The 11,178-nt window shown below is 41.5% G+C and overlaps 1 protein-coding gene across 3 annotated transcripts in view; it reads left to right on the plus strand.

Annotated features, from left to right (window-relative positions):
* The window catches only part of RGS14 (regulator of G protein signaling 14), a 311,115-nt gene extending 301,302 nt beyond the window's left edge, over positions 1 to 9,813 (plus strand). For 2 of the 3 annotated variants that reach the window (XM_073651171.1, XM_073651172.1), the window contains one exon: positions 6,506 to 9,812. In XM_073651171.1, coding sequence (XP_073507272.1) covers positions 6,506 to 6,903 — 398 coding nt within the window. In that variant the 3' untranslated portion in view covers positions 6,904 to 9,812. Of the gene's footprint in view, positions 1 to 6,505 lie in introns of all 3 variants that reach the window. The other variant, XM_073651170.1, reaches the window with a different exon arrangement.
* The last annotated feature ends 1,365 nt before the right edge of the window (positions 9,814 to 11,178 follow it).

Below are 11,178 nucleotides of genomic sequence, written 5' to 3' on the forward strand. Positions count from 1 at the left end.
CAAGGGTATACATGGTAACTATAAGAGGGAAAATAACGGCAAATCCAAGGAAAATAATGAAATGTTGATGATTACGTGATTAATGAATATAATAAAATACAATAAACGAAATGGGAAATAAAAATGAGAAATAAATAAAATAAACAAAAGGTCAAACATTGAAATAAGAAAAAGGATTGGGTTCACATGATTACTGAATACATTCTAGATATTATATCATATCATATTGCAAGTAAAGACATATGTCCAGGGCAAAGACACACAGGACAATGTCCTGGATTTCTGAACACAAGTGGAACAAAGTATATTCATATGTAAACCTCATATTCCCGATTAAGTCCATGAGGTTCTAGTGTTTTAAGTGTGTAGATCCAGAACATCTCACGTTCCTTTAGTTTACCAATCCTATCACCTCCCCTTCTTCCGACAGGCACGTGATCAATGACCTGATATCTCAGCTGGGCAATGGTATGTTGATGAGAAATAAAATGATAGGGGATTGGTAATAAAGTATACTTACTGCGAATCATGGATTTATGTTTACTAATACGGTCCCGGATATGCTGGATGGTCTCCCCAACATATCCGAGACTGCATGGACACTTAATAAGATATATAACATGTGTAGACTTGCATGTGAAGAAACTTTTAATGGGAAATTTTTTACCAGACATCGGGTGGGTAAAAAAATTGCCTTTGATCATATTAGAGCCATGTCCCTTGTGAGGCCACCAATGTCGGCCCGTATCAATTTATTACGTAAGTTGGATTTTTTTTGTGGCAAAGTGAAATGGGTTGCTGAAATTCTTTAATCTTGGGGTAAGAACGTCCCAATAATGGCCAATGTCCTCTAATAATATTATGAATTAATATTTGATATGGATGAAATGTATTAACAAACACCATCCTCTCAGTCTTGGAGCTGCGAATTGTCTGAATATCAGTGGGTGAAGCTATCGAGGGTGGGTAGCCCCTGGCAATAAATTTATCCCCATCTCCTTCTGACGAGCTGTTTTGAGAGTTGGATCAGAGACGATCCAATTCACTCTTGCCTGTTGTGACTTAGGGAGAGATTTCTTTACATGTCTGGTGTGACAGCTGGAATAATGTAGAAGTGAATTATGGTCTGTAGGCTTCACATATAGGTCAATTACTAAGTGTCCTTCGTTGTTAGTCTTAATCAAGACATCTAAAAAATTAATTTCAGATGTGCTGTGGTTTAAGGTGAAAGAGAGATGTGAGGTACAGTTGTTGAGATATGTGGAAAAGTCTAATAGTTGATCCTCATCACCTGTCCAAATGACGAAAATGTCATCTATATATCATCTCCAAGAGACGATATTAGATTGGCCTACTGTTTGGTTATATACATACTGTTCCTCAAAATGTGCCATAAATATATTTGCGTAAGGGGGCGCAACGTTCGACCTCATCGCAGTCCCCCTCCGCTGCATGAAAAATCTGTCACCGAAGAAAAAGAAATTGTTCCGTTGGATGATTCCCAGTAAATCTTTGCAAAATTCCTTCTGTGAAGTGGAAAGTGTGCTATATTTGTCAAAGAACCAAGAAATCACTTCCAGGCCTAAATCATGATCTATGCTGGTATATAACCTGTTGACATCGAGGGTAACTAAATGTGCCCCCGATGGAATATGATTAAGATCCTGAATGTGGGCAAGAAAATCAGATGTGTCCTTAATGTAAGTCGTAATGGTGGATGGAGAGAGACATGATGTCCCAGATGTGTTCAATCGGATTCAGGTCTCGGGAACGGGCGGGCCAGTCCATAGCTTCAATACCTTCTTCTTGCAGGAACTGCTGACACACTCCAGCCACATGAGGTCTGGCATTGTCCTGCATTAGGAGGAACCCAGGGCCAACCGTACCAGCATATGGTCTCACAAGGGGTCTGAGGATCTCATCACGGTGCCTAATGGCAGTCAGGCTACCTCTGGCAAGCACATGGAGGGCTGTGCGGCCCTCCAAAGAAATGCCACCCCACACCATTACTGACCCACTGCCAAACCGGTCATGCTGAAGGATGTTGCGGGCAGCAGATCACTCGCCACGGTGTCTCCAGACTCTGTCACGTCTGCCACATGTGCTCAGTGTGAACCTGCTTTCATCTGTGAAGAGCATAGGGTGCCAGTGGCGACTTTCCCAATCCTGGTGTTCTGTTGCAAATGCAAAGTGTCCTGCACAGTGTTGGGCTGTGAGCACAACCCCCATCTGTGGACGTCGGGCCCTCATACCACCCTTATGGAGTCGATTTCTAACCGTTTGTGCAGACACATGCACATTTGTGGCTGGAGGTCATTTTGCAGGGCTCTGGCAGTGCTCCTCCTGTTCCTCCTTGCACAAAGGCGGAGATAGCGGTCCATCTGCTGGGTTGTTGCCCTTTTACGGCTCCCTCTATGTCTCCTGGTGTACTGGCCTGTCTCCTGGTAGCACCTCCAGCCTCTGGATACTACGCTGACAGACACAGCAAACCTTCTTGCCACAGCTCGCATTGATGTGCCATCCTGGATGAGCTGTACTACCTGAGCAACTTCTGTGGGTTGTAGAGTCCGTCTCTTGCTACCACGAGTGTGAAAGTACAACCAACATTCAAAAGTGACCAAAACATCAGCCAGAAAGCATTGGCCTGAGATGTGGTCTGTGGTCTGTGGTCCCCACCTGCAGAACCACTCCTTTATTGAGGGTGTCTTGATAATTGCCCATAATTTCCATCTATTGTCTATTCCATTTGCACAACAACATGTGAAATTGATTGTCAATCAGTATTGCTTCCTAAGTGGACAGTTTGATTTCACAGAAGTTTGATCTACTTGGAGTTATAATCTGTTGTTTAAGTGTTCCCTTTATTTTTTTGAGCAGTGTATATAACTCTGGCTCTTATTATGTAGAATCCTCTCTAGTTATGTATGGGGTGGTCCTTTATTATATACGTCCTCTGTTGTTATGTAAAATGCTGTCCCATTATTACATAGTTAAGCTCTTAATATTTTTAGCATCGTCCCTTACATAATGTATTTTGTTATTCACAGTGCCCTCTCTTTATTATTTGGTCCTCCCAAGAGACAGTGGTGTATAATAAAGAACAGGGCGCTATAATTAACAAGAGAATCCGATACGTAAGGAACGGTACTTTACATAGCAAGACAAGACACTATATAACAAGGGACAGTGCAATACATAATGAGAAGCGACTATGTAATATATAATATTTATAATCTGTAAAATCTGTAGCTTGGTCGCCATAAAAGGAAAGGAGCCAAAACACATTTCTTGCACAAGGGCCCTAAGCTGTCAGTGTCCGACCTTGTTGGGACACATTCTCTACTGAGTTCCTACAAAAACTGTTGGCAAGTGAACCTAAAAGAATTGATGCTTTGATGATATTTAAAAGACAAAGGTTATACTCTATGAGATTTGCACAGTACTGTATATCGCTGAAATATGGCTGTGACGACACAGCTTCTAATCTCTAATCTTAATGAGCCAGACTTCTAGATTTGTTAAGCCAGGAGAAATACACTATTATCTTTGTGTTGACCTTTGAATGTATGCGTTTCTTTGACTGGTCAGAAGTACAGTGACTCATTGCTTGGGAACAATGATGTCTGTTACTATGCTAATTGCATATTCTATTAAGCCAGCTAGTTTATTTATAAGAGCAGAGGGATTAGCTCAAATGATGAGACCTGAGCACTGCACCTCCCCCCCCGACCTGTGACTGATGACCTTAACCACGTATGTAAATATAAAAAGGCTTTTTCTATCCTGCTAGAAAGGGAATCAAGGAGAATCAGAGAGACATTCCTCAGAACATCAGCTTGGTAGGATGGTTTTATACAGAGAGACACAGATTTGGAATCTACGTGATTCCAGCCTAAGGGTACACGCCACTGACTTGGAGGATACGGATCTGCTCCATTGACCATCAGAGAACCCTTGGATACATTTGGGGAAATGATGAGACACCTTGCCAAATGGATATGTTGTTTAGGGTTGCCAGGTGGGACCCTCCGGTCGCCTGGAAACCATGGAGACATTTGGAGAAGCCAGATTGGGACCAGCCATTCATCTGGCCCCATGGAAACTCTCGGAGTCGGACCCTCGGGTCTCCTGGCTTTGTACCTCGATGGACTGTCAGCTTCCTAAGCTTGCCACTATCTCCTCTCTGTGGGGGCCCGCCAAAAGCGGGGGGGGGGGCACTGGTTGAGGTAGTTGGCCCTGGAAGTCCCAAAGTCGCAGCTGTTCTATTCCCATCGGGCCAGCGAAAGGGAGAGACTGTGTCATTTTGCACCATCTTGGGTATTTGCTGGGACTGTTCTATCTGTTTATTGCCCGTTTGGTGGTTCAATAAAGTATTGCCACACTGTTTTAACCTCACCCTGTGTTGTCTGAGTAGTGTTATGCCCACGGAAGACCCCAGGTCTTCACAATGGCTGATGAGAAAACTTTATTTTAAAACTGACCATGAGGGATTGATGGATGGTAGTTTCGTACATAAACAATAAACTGATTGTGCTTTACCAGTTTCAATACACGGATAGAACTTATATGCAAACAACGGACATCTGAATGAGTCCTATGTAGAAGAATGTGGACTCTTCACTCTCTCAGGATTGACTGAGAAGCTCCCTCTGGATATAAAAGTGCTTTCTTTCACCATTAGCAAGTGCTCTGCTGGCCTTTACTCCTAATCAATCAGAAGAAATAAAGCACAGAACAAAATGCAATAACATCTTCCACCAGAAAAAGGTTTATTCTACTCAAGAATGACTTATAAGTGACTTATATTGAGATGCACATTAGATGTACATTCACTGAATCTGTCAGGGGACACTGAAGACTATCGAATGTATATCACCTTCATGAACTTGCGATTTTGCACTTTCGTTTTTTCTCCCCTTATTCCAAGAGCCATAACTTTTTTATTTTTCCATTCCCATAGCCGTATGAGAGGTTGTTTTTTGTGGGACAAGTTGTACTTTTGAATGACATCATCCATTTTATCATGTGATACACTGGAAAGCGAGAAAAAAAATCCAAGTTGAAATTGCAAAAAAAGTACAATTCCACAATTGTTTTTGGGGTTTTTATTTACCATGTTCACTATATGGTAAAACTGACCTGCCATTATGATTCTCCACGTCAGTATTAGTACGCACATACCAAACATGTATAGGTTTTTAACTTCAGTGGTGGAAAAAAAAGTCAGAAATTTGTAAAAAAAAAAAAAAATAAAAAAATTTGCCTGTGTCTCCATTTTCTTAGACCTGTAACATTTTTATTTTTCGGCAAAAAAACTTTTTTTTAGCTTTATTTAAAAGTCCCCTTAGTAGACTTATCTGCTATCATCCTATTGCCATAGCAGTGCTTCAGCAGAAATCACAATCTCCTATGAACGCTGGCCAGGAGCCGGCGTTCACAAGAGTATCGTAATGACAGGCACAGGGGCCTTCAGCGGACCCCCAACTGTCATGACAACCCAGCAATCACGTGACAAGGGCACCAATGGGCAGAATGAGTGATGCACTCCGTCTGAAGCATGTTAAATCCTGCTTTCAGTGATTGACAAAGTCCAAGGCACTGTCACTATTCCGCTTATTGGTGTGTCTGGCCGCAGTGAATAACTGTTCTGCAGTTCAAACTAGGGCAAGGGTGTGCTAAGCTGTCAGTTTGCTGATGGACAACTAAGCTGTCTAATCGGAAGCTGGGGCTTGCTGAGCTGTAAGTGTCTTGAGTGACAGTTTTAACGTTCAATCAGGGCTAGGGCATGTCGGGACTTTCCCTATGTATCTCCTGTTCAAAGTAGTTACCTGGCTATTTAGCCAGCTCTCTGCCTTAGATTGCTGCCAATTGTAGCTTAGCTTAAGAGGTGTGCGTGTGCTCTGTGCTCCTAGTCTTGTATTCTGATCTTTGCTGCTTGGCCTCGGATTTGCCTTTAACCATCTGTTTGTCTAGTTCTTTTGTCATGATCCGCTAACTTCTTGGAATTCTGACCCCAGACTGTGACCTTTCTCACCTCTCTGCCTATGATGTACCCTCCTGGCTTTTGATCTCGGACCTCTTGACTACCCAGCCTCACGGCTTGTCCATGAGTTGTGACTAGGTTCACAGGCAGTAATGGCTAGCAGTGAAGCAGCGTTGCCCAGCAATATAGTAGACCTGAGTTTTCACTCAAGGCAGTACTGGCCAGAGAAATAGCACAATTGCCAAATGATATAGTAGAGCTGGGTTTTTCAGGAGTTTTTAGGCATGGTACGCTGACGTGCAGAAGAACAGAGATAACTTGCAGAGGCAGGAGGATAGCACAATGCCCAGCGCTGGAGTTATTACTGGTGAGTTACAGCTAGAAAAAAGACCAATTTTAACTTAACTTTATAATTTCCCTATAAGAATTCACCTCGACTTTAATGGTTTATAGTTTTTTATATATTTATTCCTTTTAGTAGAATAAAAATGCTATAATTATTGCATTAATTTCCATTTTTAGGATTGGTGGAAATGCTGAATAGAGTGCAGAATACCCGGGCTGATGACCAGCGTGGACTGCTCAGTAAAGATGACCTTATTCTACCTGAGTTTCTGAAACTCCCAACAGATGAGACGTGTGATCATTGCCAGACAACCTGTCAGGATACTGCTATAGGGATGGAGACTGTACCATCATGTTCAGTTATAGTTTCTGAAAACTGCAATGAAAGTAACATTTCCTCTGGCGGCACATCAGTAAACGTACTGTGTTGCGTACCTTCTAATTTAGGGAATACCAATGCCTCCACTAGCATTTCCATTGATAGCCATGACACCGCTTCTACAGTGATGGCTGACAATGTAACCTCTCTCCAAATGGAAACATTGTGTACAGAGGAGAAGGACACTGTGCTTTAATCATTAACCATTTCTACTATTTATTGTATTAATCCACTTAAGATACTAGCCATGCATGGCTTGTCCAGGAGTGTAGCTATATGTGACACAGAGGTAGCAGTAGTAGCTGAGCCCTGGTGCCTCAAGGTCTCTCTGACACATAAAAAGACATCCTTAAATGGCACCAGGTAGTTTGTTACATATTTTGCATCGAGGCTAGGAGCCATAAGACCAAGTCAACATGACTGCATTGCTATCCATTCATGCAAAAGGCATATTCTGGTGTATTTGTGGTATTGCTTAATTCCTAATGTCAAATCATGATTATGTCGAGTCTTGTACTAATGCCGTAATTGATATGATGGTATTTATTTCTGGCATTCTCAACACTTTTTACTGCTTTATTACCATTCACTAATATATGGCTGCAAGCATGAACACTTGTTAAGTCAATTTATCATTACATGGGTAAATTGCATGTAAACTGCGTCTTGAGAGCCTGATTCACATGTAGCAGATTTTACCGCTTTAAATTAAGGGCATGCTGGGGATTTTCACCATGGAAAGAGTGAAATCCATGAAACTGCACATATGCTGTAAAATAGGCAAAAAACACGTGCAATTTGTATAGATCCTTGCGGTAAAACATTCATCACATCTGTACCCTAAAGATGACCTGCCATTGTGGTTTCTGTATGCTATCTAAGTTTAAAGGAGTTATCGAAAATGACTTACTGATTAAATCAATGTTTTTTTTAATTTTTATATTACTTTCTATATGAAAAAAATAGTTTTAATGGCCATAAAGCCTCCACAGTAGGCTAATCATTCTAATAATTTCTCAGCTTATCATAAGAGGACAGAATTATAATGAATGCTAATATTTTTTCTAGATATCTGGTCTAAAGCATTGACAGACCCCTGCCTCTACTACCACCCCCCAGAAAGTGGCAAATCTGCTTATTGCTGTATTCAACAAAAAGGCTCTATAGTATTGTAGGGATTAATTATCAATTTAAACCAATAGCCCTAAGGCCAGTAAATCCCATTAAAACCAAACCAAAAATAAAATGTAACTTTTAATTAATTCATAAACTAAAAGATATAATTTGCATATTGTATAGTGAAGTGCGCAATTAAAAGCACACTCAACCCACAGCTGGTTATAGATATTATCATTATTGAGAATATTCAATGATTACGCTAATGTATAATTAAATTCCCAACAACTGGTGCCCTGATACTTGCATTGAGAACCCATTAAATATTAATATATTGTGCTTCACATATCTGAAAGTAATAATTATTGTTATTCATTATGAAGTATAATATAGTTCTCAGATATAGTAATAGCTAATTAATGCTGTTAATAAATAGAGACATGTAGAACTGTATTTGTAACTGGATTAAATCCATAGCGATGATTATATATGGGCCTTCAGTATGACTATCAGTATGGTCATCACATAAGACAGTGTCTGTCATGTCCCACTATTTGGGAATCATACAGTATTGTATTATCATTGTATTGTTGTTGCTATACTACTATGCAATCAGGTTTGCCTTTTTAAGTTTGTCCTGTCCCTCTCCTTTAGTCCAGCTCTGATGTAAGTAACTTATCCCTTCTTTCTCAGTTAGTCTTTGTTAGCCATCATCGTCTGATGTTCATGTCTGTACATCCCTGGTTCATAATTATGTTTTCACTTGCTGCAACTGTTGAAGATACTGCTGTTACTATTGTGTATAATACAAGAATTCAGCCTGAGAATAAAACTTCTGGAATCTTCATATATGCCTCTGCAGTTAAGTTGACACTATCTGGTAAAGTTCTTTGTGAGACTGCTGGTTCAATACAGACATACAGCAGGTAAAATAGGTATTAAACACATTAGCAATTTTCACACCTGAGCAATGCATGCGACTAGTTTCTCCATACAGGAGGCGTCTTGAAGCTGTCATCACCAAAGGCTTTTGTATTGTTATGCGCTACGCAGAGAGACCCAGTAAGCCTGGCACCAAACCAGCAAAGGCGCAGCCACAGATGCACTTGGCGCAAGCTGCCCAGCTAGGCGAGCCCTTGACGGCTGGGAATACTCTTCACCTAGCTCCCAGTAAATAAAAAGGGGACTTTGGCAGAGACTTTCCCAGGCCCACGGACAGCTGCCGTCTGGTGACGCGGTCGGTGCCTAGTCAAGGAACAGGTGAGTACCTCTGCAAGAACCCCAGGAAGTGTAACCAGAAGGGAAAATTAGAAAACCCCTGAAAAGATAGCAACACTAATGCTAGCACCACTCACCTCCACAGCACATTGGAACTGCAATAAACAGCAAAGGCCTGAGGAGGGAACAGGGTTAAATAGCTCGCTTAATGATCAGGTGTTGAATACCTCCCAATCATACCCAGACAACCACTCCCTGCTAGCTTGCACAGCAGAATGGACAACATTCCACCACTGCCTAGTACCAGACACAGCAGCGTCCTGCTTTCCCTGGCACCCAGGGAAGCCAGTGAGAGACACGACGTCCCGCAACACCAGAACGCGATGCTCTATAAGATTGTGACGGTTTCCCTTCATGCATAGTATTTCTGCCTCAAAGGTCAGGACAATGGCGGCGCCTGTGAGCGGAGTAGCACAGTACCGGACCTGATCTATTCCCAGGTCAGAGCACAGAATCACAATTCCTAACATGTACGAAGTATTAAATAAATTTCAGTAAGCGTGCTCAATACTTTTTTTCTGTGTCATTTTTCTTTACACATAACTTATTTTATGGACATCTATGGTTTCATTTCTTTGCATTTTTGAATTGGATGGGCTGTTACCGAAATCTGGTAAGGATTTCATATCAATAGCACCTTTAGAAATATATTTACTTAGAAAATTGGTGACATTCATTACTTATTTACAGTGGTGGCCAAAAGTATTGGCACCCCTGCAATTCTGTCAGATAATACTCAGTTTCTTCCTGAAAATGATTGCAATCACAAATTCTTTGGTATTATTATCTTCATTTAATTTGCTTGCAAGGAAAAAACACAAAAGAGAATGAAGCAAAAATCAAATCATTGATCATTTCACACAAAACTCCAAAATGGGCCAGACAAAAGTATTGGCACCCTCAGCCTAATACTTGGCTGCACAACCTTTAGCCAAAATAACTGCGAACAACCGCTTCCGATAACCATCAATGAGTTTCTTACAATGCTCTGCTGGAATTGTAGACCATTCTTCTTTGGCAAACTGCTCCATGTCCCTGATATTTGAAGGGTGCCTTCTCCAAACTGCTATTTTGAGATCTCTCCACAGGTGTTCTATGGGATTCAGGTCTGGACTCATTGCTGGCCACCTTAGAAGTCTCCAGTGCTTTCTCTCAAACCATTATATAGTGCTTTTGGAAGTGTGTTTTGGGTCATTGTCCTGCTGGAAGACCCATGACCTCTGAGGGAGACCCAGCTTTCTCACACTGGGCCCTACATTATGCTGCAAAATTTGTTGGTAGTCTTCAGACTTCATAATGCCATGCACACAGTCAAGCAGTCCAGTGCCAGAGGCAGCAAAGCAACCCCAAAACATCAGGGAACCTCCGCCATGTTTGACTGTAGGGACTGTGTTCTTTTCTTTGAATGCCTCCTTTTTTTTCCTGTACACTCTATGTTGATGCTTTTTGCCAAAAAGCTCTACTTTTGTCTCATCTGACCAGAGAACATTCTTCCAAAATGATTTAGGCTTTCTCAGGTAAGTTTTGGTAAACTCCAGCCTGGCTTTTTTATGTCTCGGGGTAAGAAGTGGGGTCTTCCTGGGTATCCTACCATACAGTCCCTTTTCATTCAGACGCCGACGGATAGTACGGGTTGACAGTATTGTACCGTCAGACTGCAGGGCAGCTTGAACTTGTTTGGATGTTAGTCGAGGTTCTTTATCCACCATCCGCACAATCTTGCGTTGAAATCTCTCGTCAATTTTTCTTTTCTGTTCACATCTAGTGAGATTAGCCACAGTGCCATGGGCTTTAAACTTCTTGATGACACTGCGCACGGAAGACACAGTAACATTCAGGTCTTTGGAGATGGACTTGTAGCCTTGAGATTGCTCATGCTTCCTCACAATTTGGTTTCTCAAGTCCTCAGACAGTTCTTTGGTCTTCTTTCTTTTCTCCATGCTCAATGTGGTACACACAAGGACACAGGACAGAGGTTGAGTCAACTTTAATCCATGTTAACTGGCTGCAAGTGTGATTTAGTTATTGCCAACACCTGTTAGGTGCCACAGGTAAGTTACAGGTGCTGTTAATTACA

The sequence above is a fragment of the Phyllobates terribilis genome, unplaced genomic scaffold, assembly GCF_046119375.1.
Source record: "Phyllobates terribilis strain yellow unplaced genomic scaffold, ASM4611937v1 Scaffold_11__3_contigs__length_659146591, whole genome shotgun sequence".
NCBI classification, from domain to species: domain Eukaryota; kingdom Metazoa; phylum Chordata; class Amphibia; order Anura; family Dendrobatidae; genus Phyllobates; species Phyllobates terribilis.